This window comes from Aulostomus chinensis, chromosome 14 (assembly GCF_037954235.1).
Source record: "Aulostomus chinensis isolate RoL2024-O1b breed Wild chromosome 14, RoL_Achi_v1.0, whole genome shotgun sequence".
Classification (NCBI taxonomy): Eukaryota; Metazoa; Chordata; class Actinopteri; order Syngnathiformes; family Aulostomidae; genus Aulostomus; species Aulostomus chinensis.
This window is the reverse complement of record NC_141333.1, coordinates 19,069,316-19,089,738: the sequence shown is the minus strand read 5'-3', so window position 1 is coordinate 19,089,738 and position 20,423 is coordinate 19,069,316. Positions and strand designations below refer to the sequence as shown.

Here is a 20,423-nt window from a genome sequence, read left to right as displayed (position 1 = left end):
TGTCCTAGCTACCTAAATATTAATCATAGATTTATCATTAGGAATACAGCAATATGCAGCACCTACCATAAGGTGATCACAACTTTGGATGGAATTGTATTTATCGTAGAGACGTGAAAACAAACCTCAACAAAATCAGTTTGAAATTCTATCAAAAAATGGAGGACAGTTGTTTCATGCTACATTTGGCACAACTCGACAAGCATCTCCACCTTTAAGCCTGGCAGCAGCAGCTTCACCACACAATAAAACACCTGCAGCACTATGCTTTAGTGCCCCCTAGTCAGGGCTTCATCATTTCTTTGTTATTGGGAAAAGAAGTGAAAGAAGTACACACTTCTTAAAATAAAACAATTTCCACCATTTCATCACATTATTTAAAACATTGGGTTTGTATACAAAGGCCTTTTTTTTTTATTTGAAAGTCCTACTTTAGCAAGGATGGACTGCAGCGTGTTTTGTTTACTTTTTCTTCTAACAAGGAAATAGTGACTGTCAAAATAGTGATGGCACCTCTGGACAGCATGGAATGAATAGTTTAAAAAATGCAGCACTTTTATTCATGTTTAATGAATTTATCTTGTTCAAGTATTCTTGTAAAAACAAACTTTAGACAATACATATTTATAAAAAATGATGACACTGGACCTAACATTATGAACTGTACAGGTACAGATCTAGCGACTACATCAGTGAGTTGTCAGGATTAGAAATTTCAGAATAAATGCACAAAGGAAATATACGGAGGAATTTTGAAGGTTAATTTCCCAACTAACTTCTGGTCACTTATATATACACATTTAGGCCATGACAATGAATTCAACATTTCAAAAACTGTCTATAATGCTGTTCTTAAAGTCTTGGATGCTTCTTGTCATGACAGTTGTGCATTTCTCTGTTCAACACAATCAGCTGTAGCCAACCTAGGAGAGCCAGAGACTTGGAACCTGCCCACACCAAACATGCCTGAGGGAAACTTCAGTGAAACATCAAACCCTTGATGAAAAATTGAACAAATCAGCCTTTGATACCAATATCAACCACTCTTTTACCACATCCGCATTTTAATGGCAGGACAGCTCCTGTCACTGTAAAAATAGGAGACAGGACTCCATCTTACTGAGCAGATGGTGGAGTGACGTTTCCTGTACCAGAGTATGGTGCTCCACTTTGCTTGAAGGCTTCATTCCGTTTTGGGCACAGATAAGTTCAGGTGCTGGAGGGAGGAGTTTTAAAGAAGCGACAGGTGTTGGGGCAGGTGCAGGTTTCCCTGGTGATGAGTGAGGACTTGTAGCCTCCTCAGGAAGTGGCAAGTGTAGGAGCAGCGCTGGCTACAGGGAGAGCAGCAGTGTCGGAGGGGGTGACTTCCATTTCATCATCTTCCCCCATGGAGGAGTTTTCTCTGACTGAGCCTACAAAGACAATGTTGGACAAGTTCTCATTTTTGATGGGAGAAATATTTTACCACCTGATTCTATCAGAGCCTTGCAAAGGAAAAGACAACACTGAATCGTAGAGCTTCAGCATTCAACCCTAGAATCCTCTCATTGGTACATACCAAAGACCTTGGTTTCCACTTAATCGAATGCCAGAATGTTGTTTCACAGAGGTCACACATGTAGACTTAGACTTCTCTTTATTGATCCTTTGGGATGGCTCCCTCAAAGAAACTGAATTTCCAGTAGCAAAAAGATAATACACTGACAAAAAATATATATAAAATAAGATTCAGGTAAATAGAAATCTGATAAAAACAAAATTTAAGGAACAAATTAAATTAGCAGTTAAAATATTGTACTTGATGTTATTGCACAAAGAAAGGCAGAAGAAGAGTGTCCAGATTATTGTTACTACTGTCCTTTTTCTCTAGTTCCTCTCCCCCTTCAGTGAGGAGTTATAGAGCCTGATGGCATGAGGGACAAAGGAGTTCCATGTGTCCTACATTTGGGGAAAAGCAGCCTTCCACTGAACAGGCTCACAGCAGCAGGTTGCTACACCGTTTGAAAAAGGGACACTTAAAATACTTTAAGTGATTGGATGAGCTGTATGTTCTAACTTAGACCAATCAGAGCAACAATTCACATAGAGGACAAAAGCCAGTCGACAGAAGAGTAAAAGCATCTTTTCAATGAAGTCCTCTGTGATTTCCTCTCTCAAAGAAGTACTCACTAGTTCTGATAGAACTGATGCCATAGCAGCATCGACACAACCTCTAACAATCAGTCAGGCAAAACAAAACAAAACAACAATTTAAAATGGGAAATTATGTTTCACGTTGTAAATTCTGGGTCTTTTTAATTCTTTTGCCATTACATACCACCTGTACATTGTAGTAACATTCAACTGCTTTGTCCATAGTGAACTCTCATCATCGTACTTTAACAAGAGCCGTCTTTGTATCAGGTTTCCTGCATCTTTCAACAGGTTTAATTTAAGACCCATTTAAGATAAACCTTTATTTGTCCCTCAGTGGGGAAATTGGCATTTCACTGTCAAACAAGCAAAAGTTACTCTGTAGTCTTATACATTTACAACACCATCAGTAATTTCCTCAAATACTGAATCAGGCTATCTCAGAATACTCCAGCTGCTCCAACACAAAGCTGCATGTACCCCTGTCTTGTGGTTTGAGTGCTGGTTGAAGCTAAAAATAGATATAGCTATATTCAGTGATAATTTTATTGCGAACAACAAAAAAATACAAACACACAATTACTTAACAAGACACATTAGTTAAAGTTGTTTTGCTAATCCAAAACTGTATCAGTGCAGTGTACAGTATTAAGACAGTAAGGCAAGACCACTGCCACCTCATATCCATCCACCCATTATCTTCTGCTTACTTTGTTAAGGGTCGCGGGGGGGGGGGGGGGGGTAGCGGCTGGAGCCTATCCCAGCAGCTTTTGGGTGAGGGGTTCACCCTGGACAGGTCACCAGTCCATCACAGGACCAACATAGAGACAGACAACCATTCACACTCACAGTCACACCTACAGTCAATTTAGAGTATCAATCAGCCTCGTCCCCTCTTGATGTCTTTGGACTGTGGGAGGAGCCCAGAGTACCAGGACAGACCCACGCAGGCATGGGGAGAACATGGAGACTTCACACAGAAAGATCCCGGAAACCCGGAACCTTCTTGCTGTGAGACGTCAGTGCTAACCACTGCGCCACCCCCACATCATATTGCATAACTAAAAATTAAAAAGACAAAAACCTAATACTCTTGTTGAATCAATCATTTTCTGTACAGATTTATTTACTTGTTTTAATTGTGTTTGATTTTTTTTTTCTTTTCCATTTTTGCCTGGAGGGGAGTAGTGTAAATGCATAATCTTGTAATGCTTCTCAAAACTGTGTGGCCCCCATCCTGGCTAACTCACCACTCTGTGTGGAGATGATGATACAATCTTCCTCTTCATCATCTTCAGTGTCAGCTTGAAAACCGTCTGCCTCCACTGCCTCAGTCTGGCAAAAACATATAAGACAATGAGACAGTAATAGACTGTATACAACTTTTCATCGGGTGACAACTTCAAAAAGCCACACTGACAGCCCAACATCTGTTTCTAGGATACCTGCTCTGGGTCAGTACACCTCTTCATAAATTTAGTGATTGACATGCTGCCCGTGCTCTTCCTTTTATTGGAGGACAACGATGTTGTGGAGGAGGTCTGGGGTGTCGTAGGAGAGTTTCCCTGAGAGCCTGTGGCTGCCTGGGGTTCCTCGCGGGACTCTTCCCGAGCTCCAGAGGTGAGGTAGGTCCACTGGCAAGGCACAGGAAGAGACTCCAGCCCAAAGCGGGACAGGACCTCTGCATGGACATACCAGCAGCAACGTCTGTAGGTGGAACGCTTCTCATATACAGCATTATTCTTGATGAGGCGCTTCAGACATATTCTGATGGGAGGAAACGACGAATAAATATAAATATATATGCATTTCAAGAAGTGTTAGAGTACAGCAAAAATGGAGACATTTAAAAGATTAGAATTGTTTGAGTAAGTGAAGGCAGATGTGGTTAGAAACTTTCGACTCAGTGGCCGAAAGATAGTAAATGTTGCAGGTGCTTATTGTTTTATTCATTATCGCTTTCCAAGCAAAATAACCACAATTAATTTAACCTGGTGGGAATGTTGTCTGCTGGGCTGTGGGGGCTCGACAGCTCGGGAAGCGACGTAGATGAAGACCGCTGACGACAAAATTCCTGAAACTCTGAGATGATCACCTTGCTGCTGTTAAGATTGCCGTGCAGCAGAGGCAGCAACTGACTGAGCACTGTGAAAGATGAGGAGAATTTCAGACAACAATAATGCCAGTCCCTGTACCCACCTTTTACTCTGATCACCTGAGTACGGGCAGTTCATTTTTTGTGCTGATTTGAGAGACCAGCACGACCTATTAGAGTGACTATTACTGATATGGATGCATGGATTCATTGACTGTCAGTCGTATTGGCTGATATTTACCTACTTGACTATTGCTGGACTACTGCAAATAACATGTAATCCACAGATGGCAGTGGCCAATCTATCTGTTGATTTGAAAGGTTGTGTTGCCCATTAAATTGAACTGTAACCCAAATTGCATTATGGCCTACGGCAAGCCTCACAATGCAGGAAGCCCAATATCCATGAGACCATTTGTGTAACAAGTAACACTTCAAAATTAAATATCAAAGTGTTGCAGAGATGTAATACACACCATACTCCCGAGTAATAGAACTCCGCACAAAAATTACAACCATAACCTTGGATTTTTCAATGAAAAGGACAAGAAAGATGTAAAAAATAATTACACTTCCTCAGACATTCCAAATCCTATCTCAATCACTGTCAACATCATCACAATTACCTATATTTTCAAAATCGTGCAGTCATGTGTAGGATTGGATTTGTCCTACAAGATGGTGCAATAAAGGTCCAAAAGACTTTAAAAACAGTTTAGTTTTGTTTTTCTTAAGATGGCTTTGTTTCCCCCAGGCACAAAGTGGGAATTAAGATAAACAAAAACCACATAAACATTGAAAGATCCATTGTATCGGCTCAATTATTGTTAAAAACATAAGTATCCACCTCCAACTATAGCCCCAAATATGAATGTACCATGCAGATATCAATGCAGCTCCAAGCCCAGTGCCATCATCTCATGTACAAGGCTGTTTTTCATCCTTTTCCTACATATAATTGAATGACATGACATACTTACACTGTGCTTCTCTCACACTCTTCTGTGACAGTTCCTCGGGACTGGGGCTGGTGTCTGGTTTTGGTAAAGCTTCTATCAGACACACAGCATAAGCTTGAAAAAGGTCTAATCCGGGTCCATCTCCCTCCCAGATGCAGCCCTTCACCACTGGCTCCAACACTTTCATCTTCTTCTTGGTGGACATCAGCTCATCCCACTCCCTCGCCTTTAGTTTCTGTTGCAGTTTCTGCTTCTCCAGGTCTCCACCATCCTGAGAGGTTGCACGTGGGTTGAGAGAGGTGCAAACAGATAGAAACTTTGCTCAAGTAGTTTTTAAAGGAGAAGAATACCTCTTCTTCCAGTGCCCCTTCATCATCTGAAAGGTAACCATGAGGAACAAAGAAGCCATCGTCATCGTCATCATCGTCTTCACCTCCCTCCTCCTCATCCTCCTGTAAATTATAAACAGAATCAAAATCTTTTAAAAAGTTTATTACTAATTATTAGCTGTACTTTTTCCACTCTTCACCAAAACTCACCCCTTCACTGTGTGAAAGGGACTCTCCGGGTTCCTCTTCTTCCCATTCCTCATCGCTGTCCACCTCATAGTCCAACAAATCCTGTGGTGATGGAAAACAACTGTTTGAGAATTTACTATGTATGTATGTATATGTATATATATAAAATAAAAACCAATACTATCCATTTCATTAACCATTCCTTGGAAAGCAACTACTACTACTAAAGGGATGTCTTGATTCAGAGGTGACGAAGATGGTTTACCTTGTCTTGTCTGAAGGGGCAGCGTGGTGAGATGTGTGAACTCTTCTTTCTCCAAGTGCCCCAGTAAGCTGGACGGTAGTTCTCATGAAAATGGAACAGCTTCATGGGTCCATATAATTTACGGTCTGGGATTCCTTCTGGTTTGGGACCATCCACCGTTATACAATCCCTGAGAGTGGAAGATCTGTCAACAAATACACAAATAGTAACTTTAAATACAGATTTTGTGTATATATACACACGTGCGTATACACACGCGTATACATACACACATACACACGTGCGTATACACACACGTGTACATATACACACACATACACACACGTGTACATATACACACACATACACACACGTGTACATATACACACACATACACACACGTGTCTATACACACACATACACACACGTGTCTATACACACACATACACACACGTGTCTATACACACACATACACACACGTGTCTATACACACACATACACACACGTGTCTATACACACACATACACACACGTGTCTATACACACACGTGTCTATACACACACATACACACACGTGTCTATACACACACATACACACACGTGTCTATACACACACATACACACACGTGTCTATACACACACATACACACACGTGTCTATACACACACATACACACACGTGTATATACACACATATACACACACGTGTATATACACACATATACACACACGTGTATATACACACATATACACACACGTGTATATACACACATATACACACACGTGTATATACACACATATACACACACGTGTATATACACACATATACACACACGTGTATATACACACATATACACACACGTGTATATACACACATATACACACACGTGTATATACACACATATACACACACGTGTATATACACACATATACACACACGTGTATATACACACATATACACATATGTGTATATACACACATATACACATATGTGTATATACACACATATACACATGTGTATATATACACACATATACACATGTGTATATATACACACATATACACATGTATATATATACATACACATATGTATATACACACATACACACATGTATATATATATATACATACACATATGTATATACACACACATACACATATCTATATATATACACACACATACACATATCTATATATATACACACATACACATATGTATATATACACACACACATACACATATCTATATATACACACACACACACATATGTATATATACACACACACATACATATATGTATATATACACACACACATACACATATCTATATATACACACACACATACACATATCTATATATACACACACACATACACATATGTATATATACACACACACATACACATATCTATATATACACACACACATACACATATGTATATATACACACACACATACACATATGTATATACACACACACACATACACATATCTATATATACACACACACACATACACATATGTATATATACACACACACATACACATATCTATATATACACACATATGTATATATACACACATATGTATATATATATACACATGTATATATATATACACACATATGTATATATACACACATATGTATATATATACACACATATGTATATATATATACACATATGTATATATATACACACATGTATATATATACACACATGTATATATATATACACATACACGTGTATATATATATATATATACACACATACACGTGTATATATATATATACACATACACGTGTATATATACATACACACATATACACATGTATATATATATATATACACATACACGTGTATACATACATACACACATATACACATGTATATATATATATATATACACATACACGTGTATATATATATATATACACACACACACACACACACATATACACATGTGTATATATACACACATATATACACACACACGTGTATATATATATACATATATACACACATATATACACACACACGTGTATATATATACATATATACACACATACATATATACACACATACATATATATTCATATAAATGCGAGCACATATACACACTCACTCAAGTTAAACAAAACATGATTGCAATCTCTCTGTTATGCCTTCCTACCACAACCTTTTACCATACGGAAAAGGATACAAATCCAGTTCCATTAATGTAATCTGCCATTGAGAGTTTGAGGCTGACTCAGAAGCTTAAATGAATATCTTAGCTGACACTTTTGGACTACCTCCGAATCAGCACAGTGGTTTGTTCTAAATCAGATTAACACACCTGTTCAGCAATCTGAACTGTTTCAGTGTTGTGAACTCCTCCACATGTAGTCCTTGCTGCCATGTTGATATTTTTATTACCCAATTAGCCCAGGGTAATAATTAAATACTTAATACACTTCATCCTTTTGTAATGAAATGTAAATGAAAATAATTTCTAACCCTTAAAACCACAAATTCTAAATACATCAAACTGGTTCATTTCCCAACTCTGTTCATGGCAAGAAAAATGCATTATATTCTATTATTGTGGATGATTATGAGATGCCATCCCCCGACTAGGTCCTTCATCTAGCAAGTCCTGTCATGACAGTAAGATATGTAGACATTATCCCTAGTCTCACCTGATTGAGTCTTCCTGTCTGGGTTTGGTTGGGCCTGACCGGCGAGGTTTCTGCCCGATCCAGTCCTTCAGTTGACTTGGGTTTTTAGCAGGATTCAACAAAAACTGGTCCAATTCATCCAGAACAGAGTCCTCACACTGGACCCGGCACAGTGGTGCCATACACATGTTGTCTTTGATCTCAAATGGAGCAAACTTCCCACAAGCTGCTGCAAGTGTCTGAAATGGAAGGGATAGGAAGTTGAAGTTTCATTACTTTATAGTGATAAAACAACCTGACTATAAAAATCTGAGGGAAACCAATATTACAAGGTACCTTTGGAGCCTGCTGGATCTTGGGCTTCTGTAGAAACCTTGTGATTTCAGCTTTCTCAGCTTTGAGACGCTTAAAAACAGATCAAATTATCATAATTATTATCCACAGAAATTTTGAGACATATCTAACCATTCACAAGCACCATGAACTAGGAGTGAACCTTAGGGTTTGACGGTATCTGTTTTTTCATACTGTCTAACATTTTATAAATTATAAGTCAGCACAGGGTGAGAGGAGTTTGGCTGTTAGCTGACATGTCAATTTACACAGAGCAGCTCACACCAGACAAGACACCCCAACAAACCTGCCACCAAAACATGGCTCTGCAGTAAAAGTCGGAAAGATGATGCAACAGACACAAGCTACAACCACCATGTCAACAGGCTGAGGTCTCTCACGAATGGTTAGGTAAGTTTGGATTTTTGTGAGGTTGGTACAGTTTTCACTTTGCTCCGTAAATATTAACATGCCCTTAGGAGACGATTGCCATAAAATGTGTAGTGGAGTAGAGCTGTGTTTGAGTTGGCAAGGGTAAAAGACAGCTCCTGTTCTGTCGCGCATCAGATTTGATTTTTAGTTTGTACTTGATTTTATTATATTGCATGAATGTGTTTCAACAAAGTAATTCTCCACTTGGCAGAAATGGCTATACTAGTGCTTTACCTCAGCAGAAAAAATCCTATTGAATTTTAATAAAAACAAATAAACCATGCCTTTACTATCATATTACACTGCAATATAAATTTAAGGGAATACCACCCAGCCGACTTCCAACTTACATCTTTCTCTTCTTTCAATCGCTTCTCTTCTTCTTTCATTCGCTTCTCTTCCTCTTTTTTCCGTTTCTCTTCCAGCTTGGCCCTGAGAAGAGTTGGAAGTGAATTTTGTGAATCAAATTAAATAGGCAATCTTTGGCAAACACTGAATTTTGATGCTGCAGAACAGTCAACAGGAACATTGCTGGACTCACTCCAGCTTTGATTTCCGTAGCTCCTCCTTTGCTTTTAACTTTTCTGCCCTTTCCTTTTCCTCCTTCTCCTTTTTCTCTCGCCTCTCACGTTCATCTTTTTCCTTTTTCTCTCGCTTTTCTTTTTCTCGTTCCTCCCTTAGTTTGCGGACCTCTTCCCTCTTTTTCTCTTTTGCGGCTTTAGCTTCTTCCTTCTGCCGTTCCTTTTCCTGACGCAGCTGAAGCCTCTCCTCTTGTTCTTGTAAACTCTATAAAGACCAAAGTTTAATTTCAGTTATCCTTTAAATAATGAGAACTCAAGAATAAGTAATCCTGTAGGGAAATACTACATATCATTGAAACAAATTCATTCATTGCATTTCTTTGAAACATTAAGGTAACAAGAGTATCAGGAAGTGAAGGAGGAAGTCTCACTTTTAATGAGCGTCTTTTTACTTTTTTCTCATCTGTTGGTATTTTAGGGGTGGTCGCTGGCTCCTATGAGGAAAAACAAAAACAAATTTAAAAAAAGCAAGCCTGATTATCATTGTCAAGGTGGGTTTTTAAAGTCTTACTGTATGATTTGCAATGTTGTGTGTACAGCAATGGACTTCCACAGTGTTACTTACTCCACACTTCAACTGCATGCTCATAAGATATCAAGTTTAAAAAAAAACATCAATGTAGCATTTTATAGACGAATCAAAACTTATGAAATCTCTGAAACCAACATCCTCTTGTTGAAATCAAAATAATGTAATTTTTATTTCTTTATTATAGTTTATATTTTTACTTACACTGTATTACTATGTTATAGCTCAAGAACATTTGTATGTCTTTTATGTTTAATTGACTTTATAGTGAAATGATCAATTTGTCTATAACACATAACTCAGTGGGACTGAGCAAAGAGCAGGTAGTAGATCTGTACATACTGAAGGTGTAGCAGCAGGAGTGTCCTCAGCAGTCTTTGTCTTATCCGGTGAACTCTCCGACATGGAGCTGACTGATGAAACTGACAGAATGGACCGGTTTCCCAAACTGGAAACATTTCCTGACTCATTCTGCTCATCTGGCTCACTGTCAGATTCTTGCGTTGTGTCAAGCAGTGAGATCACTGTCTGATTCCCATCTTTTTCTTCCATTTCTTTGACTTCGTCATCGACCACTGTGCAGTCTGAAGTGTGCGTTTTAGGAGTGTGACTGACAATACTTGACCTCCCAGAGGACGTGGTTTTGTCTTTGCTCTGATGCCTGTCTTTTGAAGGGCAGCGAGGGACAGGAACATCTGACACATGATCCTTCACACGGGACGATGAGTCATCATCAGTTAGACCTGTAATGTTCTTATCTGAGGCCGCAGCACACCTGTGGCTAATGAAGCCATCAAGGGGCCCACGACCATTGACCAATGGCGGTCTGTTGCGCACTGATAGTGGAGAGGACTCGTTCTCAATTTCCATGTCCAAGACTCCTGGTTCTGGGCAGACATGTTCACAGGGGCGTTTAGGCGGCTCGTTTTCTTTAGGTTCAGGGTTCAGGCGCTTGAAAGGGAGACGAGCTGTATGCAGAACACAAAATAGATGGTCAGTATCAATGGCTGTTGTGTTATTTGTGTGTGTGCACAACAGGCGACCAGACTTTGCCGGCTGTCTGAACTTCTTCAAGTCTGAAACGTTGTAAATCAACAGCAAGCGAATGTGTGGGAGCTTTCTTCTACTTTTTAAGTTAGCTTTTCTCTAATGCACCCATCCGACTCTGTTTCCTTAAAACAACAAAAAAAAACACCAAGTAGTTATTAAAAATGAAAACATGTTAATTAAAATATAGGGTTAGAACAAAATGAATAAATCTGTATCATAGCTGTCAGTGACTGATCTTACCATGCCATTGTTCCAAACATATGCAATGGGAGTATTATTAACACAGAACACATTCAGCAAGGTTCATACACATTGTTACCAATAAATGTTGATGTCTTTGATGCAAATTTTCATGACCATGTATTGCTTCAATTGTATGTACTATACACCTGAGAAATAAGGGGGGGGGGGTCCTTCTCCAGTTTCACCTCAGTATACTGAACTAAAATGAATGACAAGCTTCATGTTTGATGCAAAATATACAAACGAGTAACTAACAAATAAAGAAAATTTACATCACTGCCTCGAGTAATTAATTTTTCCAGCTCTTCTCTTGGCCTGAAAATTCAATTTCTTAGCCGTTTTTCATGACGGCAGGATACCTGTAAAGTGCGCAACAATCATCTATAATAATTTTATTGACAATGTTCAATTTTATAATAGAATACTCCAATATAAGAATATAGTATATTAATGGTATAATGTAAATAATTTCAGGTGACAAATTTTGTAAAAAGTAAAATAAATATTTTATTTACCTTGTATAAGTTTCTTGTTAGCATTGTTTTGGGGCTTACAGTCCATGCCTGCAAAGAAGAGAAACAGCATCATTATTTCAAAATGTTAAAGTTTGTACTGACATTTACTGAAACTGGACAGCATAACAGACAGTGTGTTCATATTGCAGACAAGCCAATATTAGACGACTGATGAAAAGACTGCATGAGTTGACTTCAATTGACTGCCACTGCATCGGAGATCCTCTCCATCCAGTATAATTCAGAGAAATTATTTGGGTGGAAGTTATTAAAATAAAAACTTAAGCTGCTGTTCAACCCCAACAACGAAGCAGCAGACAAGGATGGTTGTGTTAGATTTGCTCTCCCGCCAACCACTGTGTAAGACGGGGCATTGGGCCCAGGCAAGCCAATAAATTCGCATCTTGTGGTTGTATATCTGGGTATACCTGACCGACAGCGATGCTAATGTGGAAACTTAGCGAAACAACTTCAACTGTTCCATGTAACGACAATTAGGATTGCAGTTACGATGAATGGGAAGGGAGTTCGCCGAATAATTCAGGTCGTTCACCTTAGGAAACAGCTAAACATTGTGTGGTGCTAATGCTGCACAGGGACGCTAATAAAGCTAGCAGCTGCGCTATACGCAGCATAACCATTGGAACCTTAAGAGCCGGATAACTTTGCAAGGTTTGTCATCGGGTTTACGAAGAGGTTAAATCCCCTGAATGGAAAACAACCCCCACTAAAGTTATTGTACTGGCTGCTGAACGTGAAAGTTGACACAAAGTGACTGTATACTACAAAGTGGTGGCAATTAGCAGTGACCGGTGGTATCTTGACTCTATAAAGCTAACGTTAGCTCAAATGTTTGGTAGTAATTACAGCGGAACTTCTTGACTAGCCAAATCTGACAACGTGTTACTCGTAACAACGTCAATACTCACTGTTTATGCAACATTATGCCGATGGGGGGAGATAAAAACCAGTGGAAAGATTTACTGTAATATTAAATCAACCACGTTTGTCATCGTTCATGCTCGGTCAAACGCACAATCGAAACCAGTACACGTTACAATGGTAGACAGATATGTCGTTAAGAGTACTGGATAAACCTGGAAGACATGACAGTAGCATTACCTCTTCTGCGGGGAGTTGATGCTGCTAAATGTCCGTCCACAGACGGGTTTTCCGCCGCCAGCATCTCGCTCACTGGCCCCGGCCCCCTCTCGTTCGCAATACTCATGAGTGAAGCAGCTTCACAATAACCTAGCAGGTTGTGTTAAACATCCGAAAACGGCCCCGACAATGAAGCGAATTCAGTTTCGCTCTTCAGGCGACTTGTATTTCGAATTTATCAGACATAGACCATCGCGAGTCCTCCTCCAGCAGACTATATCCGTGTGCCCCGCAGCCTGCCTCGCGCTCGTGAGTCGGAATTGGCGGGAGTGTGTCACTCGCATCAGTAGCCGCAGCTGGTTGGTCAGAGCCAGTCTGCTGCGCAACGGCGGAGGCGCTTGTTTTGTGTGACGGTGTTGGGCAATTGTCCTGCCTCGAAATGCAGCAAGTCGCTTAGCTGTCAAATTAATCGAGGAAGAATTGCAGACTCTACCACATGTTGAATTTTACCCTAGAAATACCACATTTGAGAAACTCAATTTATTTACTTAAACGAACGCACTTTACTTTTGTCTAATTTCAGACTATCGCCAACTCTTCTCCGGAATACCCCGCGTTATAAACTGAAAGATACCGGCCGTACGTCATAGGACACGCCTTCTGACGGATGTTTTGGGCTTTCTGATTGGCCACAAACTATGACTTTCAGCAGTCAGGGTTGCCATATTGCGGAACAGTCAATTTCATAAGCAAAAAAAAAAAAAACAGTCGGAATGAAGTTTGATGTGGATACCAGACTGGAGCTCTCGAGATGGCAGTAGATGACAAGCACGACATCGTGCACGTCATTCCAGTTGCACGAGGCCCATCCATCCAATTAATTTATTATTTCAATACTGCATGTGTTTGTAGTAATGTAAACTAAAACATTGGCTACTTTGTCAGTTCGTCTCCCCGTCCACGGTGTCTGAAAAAGTGCGACGATGACAAATTCCAGGTGAAGTGAAACGTCATAACTGCCAACTTCCAAATCGTCCCTGCGTGTAAATCGCTGTGTGGGTCTATCCGTAAGTGTGAACTCACAGGTAGAACACCATGCATCACTGCTTCAGACGAGTTCATACTGTAATCAATCAATTCCTCACGCTCAAAATCTAAAAGTTATTAAAATTATTTAAGAGAACATCTGTCCGTCTATCCAACAGTTACACTATTTAACGCGTAGTGTCACTGGCGGTGTGTAAGAACCGTTCACTTTGTTTTTTATTTGCCATGAAATCCCCCTGTTACTGTAACTGAAACTGCTCCTTGAAATAAACAGAACGAAAAAAAATTGTACGTTTGGATACGTAGGAATGGCGTCACGTTGGAGTCACGCGTATCCCGTTTGCTGCTCTTATGAATCCTAGGACTTGTAGTTTTCCTGTCGGCCGAGCTTGTTGAATGTAAAAGCTTTGGAACTACACGTTCGTGGATATTGCGCGTGCGCAGTATGTTTGACGCGGTCGAAAAGGCGCATCCTGAATGAATCTTGGACCCCTGTGGGTTGTCGACGGAAACGTGAGGAGACCGTCCATATCCCGGTAATGTTTTATGATATTAAACGATGACTTTGTTGGTTATGTGTAGAGTTTTTAACTCTCTTTCAAGTACCGGCCATTTATTCAAATGAACCGGCGACAGCAACGGTAGCTACGGTCACACTTGGGCTCATCTGAATTGGACAACCCAGCTCCCGTAAAACACACTTCAACTGCAACATTCTTAATAATATTACACACAAGGCAAACAGAAAACTACTCAGTGTTAAAAAAAAAACAACAACCCCAACAACACATTTTGACATTGACTAAATATATTCCTGAAAACTGTTGGAACCAAACTGCAATGTGTAGCCACTTCATGTTTCAAAGAAAATATCCTAGTTGAATGGTTATGACGGTGTTTGAGTCGCCATCAACAATTGTTGGAGGTTGGGTATTACCTTTGTAAAAAGTTTTCAATGTTTGCAACTTTGATTTTCCAATAAAGCATTTAAAAACAAACAATGAAGACAAAAGTTTTAGAAGCAAGTTCCCCGTTGGCTTACATCTGTTTTCTTCCTATTTTTTGGTTTCTAGGAGCGAGGTTACATAGCAAAATGGCAGGTTGGTCACGTATCTATCTATCTATCTATCTATCTATCTGTCTATCTATCTATCTATCTATCTATCTGTCTATCTATCTATCTATTGTTGACATTTAGCTCTTTCTTTCAGAGCGAGTAAACAACTTTCCCCCTCTGCCTAAATTTGTGAGAATCAAGCCATGTTTTTACCAGAACATTGAGGAGGAGATCCCTGCTCCCCATCAGCAACTGGTGCGCAGAGTCTACATACTTTGGATGAGTGAGTGTTATTCCCTGCAGCAGATACACCCTCCACTGCATTGTAGTTTCGAATCTCTCACTTCTCCTTTTCGCTTCTTCGCTCTTCAGTGTATTCAGGCACACTGGTCATCAATGTTATCTCCTGTATTGCCTGGTGGGCTGGTGGAGGAAGTGCCAACAATTTTGGCTTCTCTCTGCTTTGGCTCATCCTCTTCAGCCCCTGTAGTTACACCTGCTGGTTCAGACCTCTCTACAAAGCATTCAGGTGGGTCAACATCTGATAAATACATTCCTGAATTCCTTAATTTTTTTGTCCCTTAATTTTGGATACTATGATCTACATTATTAAATTTTGCCCACCTGACTTTTCTATTTCCATCCATTTTCAACCGCTTATCCTGATTAAGGGTTGCGGGGGGCTGGAGCCTATCCCAGCAGCCTTTGGGCATGAGGCGGGGTTCACCCTGGACAGGTCACCAGTCCATCACAGGGCCAACACATAGAGACAGACAACCATTCACACTCACAGTCACACCTACAGTCAATTTAGAGTATCAATCAGCCTCGTCCCCTCTTGATGTCTTTGGACTGTGGGAGGAAGCTGGAGTACCAGAGAGAACCCACACAGGAACAGGGAGAACATGGAGACTCCACACAGAAAGATCCCGCGCTGGAGCCGGGGCTCAAATCTGGAACCTTCTTGCTGTGAGGCGACAGTGCTGACCACTGCACCACCGTGCAGCCCCACCTGACATTTCATAAAATGCTAATTAAATGTCTTATTCGTGTACGTGGAGGACAAGAGATCATATGTTTCTGTCATCACATAAAACTTGAAATACTGAACTAAAAAACTGAGACTGAATCACCCAGGCTTGCAGAGACAGTTACAAGAGGTGTGCAATAGATGGAAAGAGTTCCAAATGGCCACCAGACTTTGCTTCCTGTCTCTAAGACTAAATCGAAGGATTAAAACAGTCTGAAACCAAATAAGTAACCGATCAAAATTAGATGATATCCCATTGAGCAGTTAATAGATTGAAAGATGAGCCAGAATGGTCCCATCAGTGTTATTGCAGACATTTCAGTGAGACCTTTACTCCAGTCAGATTAAAACGGTCAACTTTTTGCCATTGAAGAGAGAAAACTTCTCTTTCTGTATCACTTAATTCTTGCCTGTCTTTTGTTTTTTTCTTTTCTCAGGGCCGATAGCTCGTTCAACTTCATGGCCTTCTTCTTCATCTTCTTCCTTCAGTGTGTCCTGGCCCTCATCCAAACGATTGGCTTCTCTGGTTGGGGAACGTGGTGAGTAGAAACCAATCACCCTTCTAAACTCTGCACATGCTGCCTTGCTGGAGATCCTTTGTATTTTAAACAAACTGTTGACACAGAAACTCACACTGTCACTCTGAGATGTTTTAATTTCTGAGCACGTTTCAGAAACTTTTCCACATGTTTACAGAATTCAAGTAGAATTAATTTTACTTGATCAGTTTGAGGTTTACTGAGATGACTTGTCAGTTATATGATTGTTGCGCTCAGCTTAATTAAAATCAGCTCAATGTTAGAATTTTGATTTAATTTAATAAACAATTTGATTCAAAGAGAATTCACGTCTTTGTGTGGTATGAAATATAATTCATACTTACACCATATTTAGGGTTAACAAATCATTAATATATGCCATATATTTAAACTTTTAATTTCGCTCTGACATATTTGCAATATTAATCCTCATCCTGATTCATAGATTTTCTGTCCGATTGCTCTGAGAAATGGCTCGTAAGTAACAGCACTGTTACACTTGAGTCTTGTAGCGTTGCTATGTTTGATTACAGCTGCTGTAACTGCACTTTACAAGCTGCTGAGCCAGTGTATTAATGTTGGAGGATGAGTACTGTCCATATGTAGATGAAAGGGAAAAAGACGCTTCCACTTGGTTGAATGTAGGTCTCTAGTGAGGTGTTGGACTATCAACACGACTGTAAAGTTCTTAAAGAGGCGAGTGGAGCCTCGGTTTTCTTACTTATTTGTAGCAGTAACACTTGTCATCATCATTCAGTTTTTGAGTGGAGACATGGAAATCATGTAGTTCTAATACCTTTCAGCAGCGTAGATTCATAATTTTCGGTAAAATAAAGTTGATTGAAATATGCATGTATGTGCTTTATAATGCACATTGCGCCACAATATAAGATAATGTGTGTTTGCATGTAAAGTTACAATCCTTCTTTATTTATATTTCACACAATTTTCTTAAAACTGAAGAATATTTCAGTCCAATAATTGAAAATCTGCTGGATAAATGCTAGAAGTTCACTCACTGATTTGCATCACAACTGATCATCATGACGCTGTTTGTCACTGCAGCAGTTTCCTCACTTCTTGCTTGCTCCAGCTCTGGGTTGTTGTATGAGACCACATTGCTAATTCCCTACTGTATGATACACTAACCTGTACTACTCCATCTCACTCCCACCTACTCATTAAAGCGGCTGGATTGCGACAGTGTGGTTTTTCAGACACAATGTGGGCTCGGCTATAGTGATGCTTATCACAACTCTGCTCTTCACTCTGGTGACTATTTTAATGGCTCTGGTTCTTATCAAGGTAAGTGAACGCACTCATACACTTAGATTTAGTGTTTTGCCCTTCATGCATAGAGACACAAAAGGGCACCTGAAAGCACACAGAAATACAAGTACTGAACCCTTCTTCGCCTCATTTTTTAAAAATATGACAGGTACACAGATTGTACCGCGGTGGTGGCGGGAGTTTGGAGCGTGCTCAGCAAGAGTGGAGCTCCGGGATGTGGAAGAGTGCACCTGTGAGGGAAGCCGGGTTCAACGCTGTTGCTCAGACTGCTCAAGGCCCGAGCTTGCCTCAGTACCCTGCAGCAGTGCCAAGCTATCCTGACAACAGTCACTGGTAATGGTTCAGAGTCGCATCTAGGTGGAGACAGCCTGCCATTTCGTTGGCACACCCGGAAGTGACTAAGTGCTGTTGATTTTTGAGTTTGAGTGGAGCGTTGTAAAATTGTTTCAAAGAGTTAAACATCTCTTGCTCGACAAAATTATGCCATTCCGTTTGTTTACATGTAGTCTGTTAAAGTGACTAAGACAGAAACACAACTTAATGCTCCAGCAGTCTGCTTAGAAAGATGTTCTTTCTTGCAAAAATGCAAATGAAACCCAAATAGAGTGTCAAGTATTTCAGAATAGCAGTATGTGAAAGGCATGTGCCTTATGTACTATTACACGATTGTTTTATGTGCTGCCAGATCTGCATGCTTATAGAATACTGAAGCCCAGCTCCATTTTTATATCTGCTGGACATTTTGTCTCTGTGTTTTCTGGCAGGAATTTAATTCTGAATATGTTGTGCTCAATGCTTGCCTGCAATTTCTTGAATTGCGCCTTAATATTGTGTGCAATTTCTGCATGTGTCTAGATTAACTTTTGCCTTAGCAAGCCCCAATTTTCTACTGTTAAACTGGACTTATGCTTCAGTGAAGCGATGTTGTAATCTACTTTATTTCTCATATGCCATAACACTTTTCACACCCAAGAGTATTGCGCTGTCCTTTGTATTTTTGAATTCCTACAGTTCCAAAGCGGCACTATTTGCTTAAGTGGTGAGGGACCTACCATGCCAGCACCTTATCAGTTGTCAGTGGTTCTCTCACTGTCCTCCCACGGATACTGATGGTTTGTGTGTGTATGTGCTGGTGTGCCCGCGCGCACACTGCTGAACTGCCTTACCGAAGGATACAATTTTTCAGCTGGATCGTGTGGTGGAACTTTCAGTTCAGTCTGATATTCCAGCAGATAATCTGAATCTCATTTAAAAACCACTGAATTTCACTTTTGTTCAGGTCATTGCACATTTCAACTCATTTTATTTGATCTAGAAGGCCTGTATGAAGTGTAAACACTGGCTTGAAGAAAAAAAGTGCCAGATAGGAATTTATTTTACTTCTTACTAAAGTGTCCTTCATGGCTGACTGCCAAGATTAGTATTTTAATTTTTCTCTGTTGTTTGATAAGTGACTGAATATTCTGAATGCGTTGGAATAATGCAACATTTCAATAAATATTCACATTCACAGTGTCCATCTTACGTTTCTTCCGGTGGCCAAGAAATCTGTCATAGGAGTGTTTTTCTTTTGTCTTTATATAAAAGTATGCTTAAATGCAGGCTGTCAAATAAATAGGATGAACTCCCAAGATAAAGGGGAAACTGCACAGGCACAATTTGATGCCCAAATTGAACTTGGGTTTTCTGTGGTTGAACTAGCTGTTTTTTTCTGTTTGTTTGCTCTTTTATGTTTTCTTTCCATTCCTTCAAACAAAAATGTGTTTGCCAGGCAGTGATGTTGCTATGTTATTGAGATAGAAAATATTAGCGTGGGATTAAGACAACAACAACAACAACCTCTGAGCATCTCAGAAAAACTCCAAAAATAAGAAGCCTCATTAAATCTAGGATGGAGAAATGGAGCTGGTGAACAGGAGAGGGTAGCAAAAGGAAAAATAAAATCTGAAACATTCTGAACTTCTTTAGAATAAAGCAGATAGTTGCTCTGCAGCTCAATTCCCGAGTGTAAACCCAGGCTAAATATGAAAGTGAGTTTTTTTAAAAAAAATAGAACAATATTTTATTAA

General features: G+C 39.7%; 2 protein-coding genes across 2 annotated transcripts; one reads left to right on the top strand and one right to left on the bottom strand.

Moving 5' to 3' along the window:
• Positions 1 to 453: 453 nt before the first annotated feature.
• Positions 454 to 14,135, bottom strand: chaf1a (chromatin assembly factor 1, subunit A (p150)). Its single transcript, XM_086224068.1, has 16 exons — positions 13,413 to 14,135; positions 12,291 to 12,338; positions 10,825 to 11,450; positions 10,325 to 10,387; positions 9,914 to 10,158; positions 9,723 to 9,804; positions 8,944 to 9,012; positions 8,629 to 8,846; positions 5,971 to 6,154; positions 5,727 to 5,807; positions 5,538 to 5,639; positions 5,209 to 5,458; positions 4,125 to 4,278; positions 3,579 to 3,900; positions 3,384 to 3,468; positions 454 to 1,412 (listed from the first exon to the last, which is right to left on the bottom strand). The coding sequence occupies exons 1-16, from the start codon at positions 13,516 to 13,518 to the stop codon at positions 1,300 to 1,302; spliced, it is 2,748 nt and encodes a 915-aa protein (XP_086080194.1). The 5' UTR covers positions 13,519 to 14,135; the 3' UTR covers positions 454 to 1,299.
• Positions 14,136 to 14,823: 688 nt separating this feature from the next.
• Positions 14,824 to 19,881, top strand: scamp4 (secretory carrier membrane protein 4). The gene is made up of 7 exons (XM_086224067.1): positions 14,824 to 14,974; positions 15,512 to 15,538; positions 15,650 to 15,778; positions 15,868 to 16,024; positions 16,963 to 17,064; positions 18,252 to 18,369; positions 18,503 to 19,881. The coding sequence occupies exons 2-7, from the start codon at positions 15,532 to 15,534 to the stop codon at positions 18,689 to 18,691; spliced, it is 702 nt and encodes a 233-aa protein (XP_086080193.1). The 5' UTR covers positions 14,824 to 14,974; positions 15,512 to 15,531; the 3' UTR covers positions 18,692 to 19,881.
• Positions 19,882 to 20,423: the final 542 nt, after the last annotated feature.

Bases quoted from the DNA above. Each gene is read 5' to 3' on its own strand.
- chaf1a (XM_086224068.1), bottom strand. From the start codon at position 13,518: ATGAGTATTGCGAACGAGAGGGGGCCGGGGCCAGTGAGCGAGATGCTG. The intron at 8,847-8,943 runs GTACCTTGTAAT...CTTCCATTTCAG, and splicing joins AGATCCAGCAGGCTCCAAAG to ACACTTGCAGCAGCTTGTGG. The intron at 5,459-5,537 runs GTATTCTTCTCC...GCAACCTCTCAG, and splicing joins AAGGGGCACTGGAAGAAGAG to GATGGTGGAGACCTGGAGAA.
- scamp4 (XM_086224067.1), top strand. The intron at 15,779-15,867 runs GTGAGTGTTATT...TTCGCTCTTCAG, and splicing joins AGTCTACATACTTTGGATGA to TGTATTCAGGCACACTGGTC. The intron at 16,025-16,962 runs GTGGGTCAACAT...TTCTTTTCTCAG, and splicing joins CCTCTCTACAAAGCATTCAG to GGCCGATAGCTCGTTCAACT.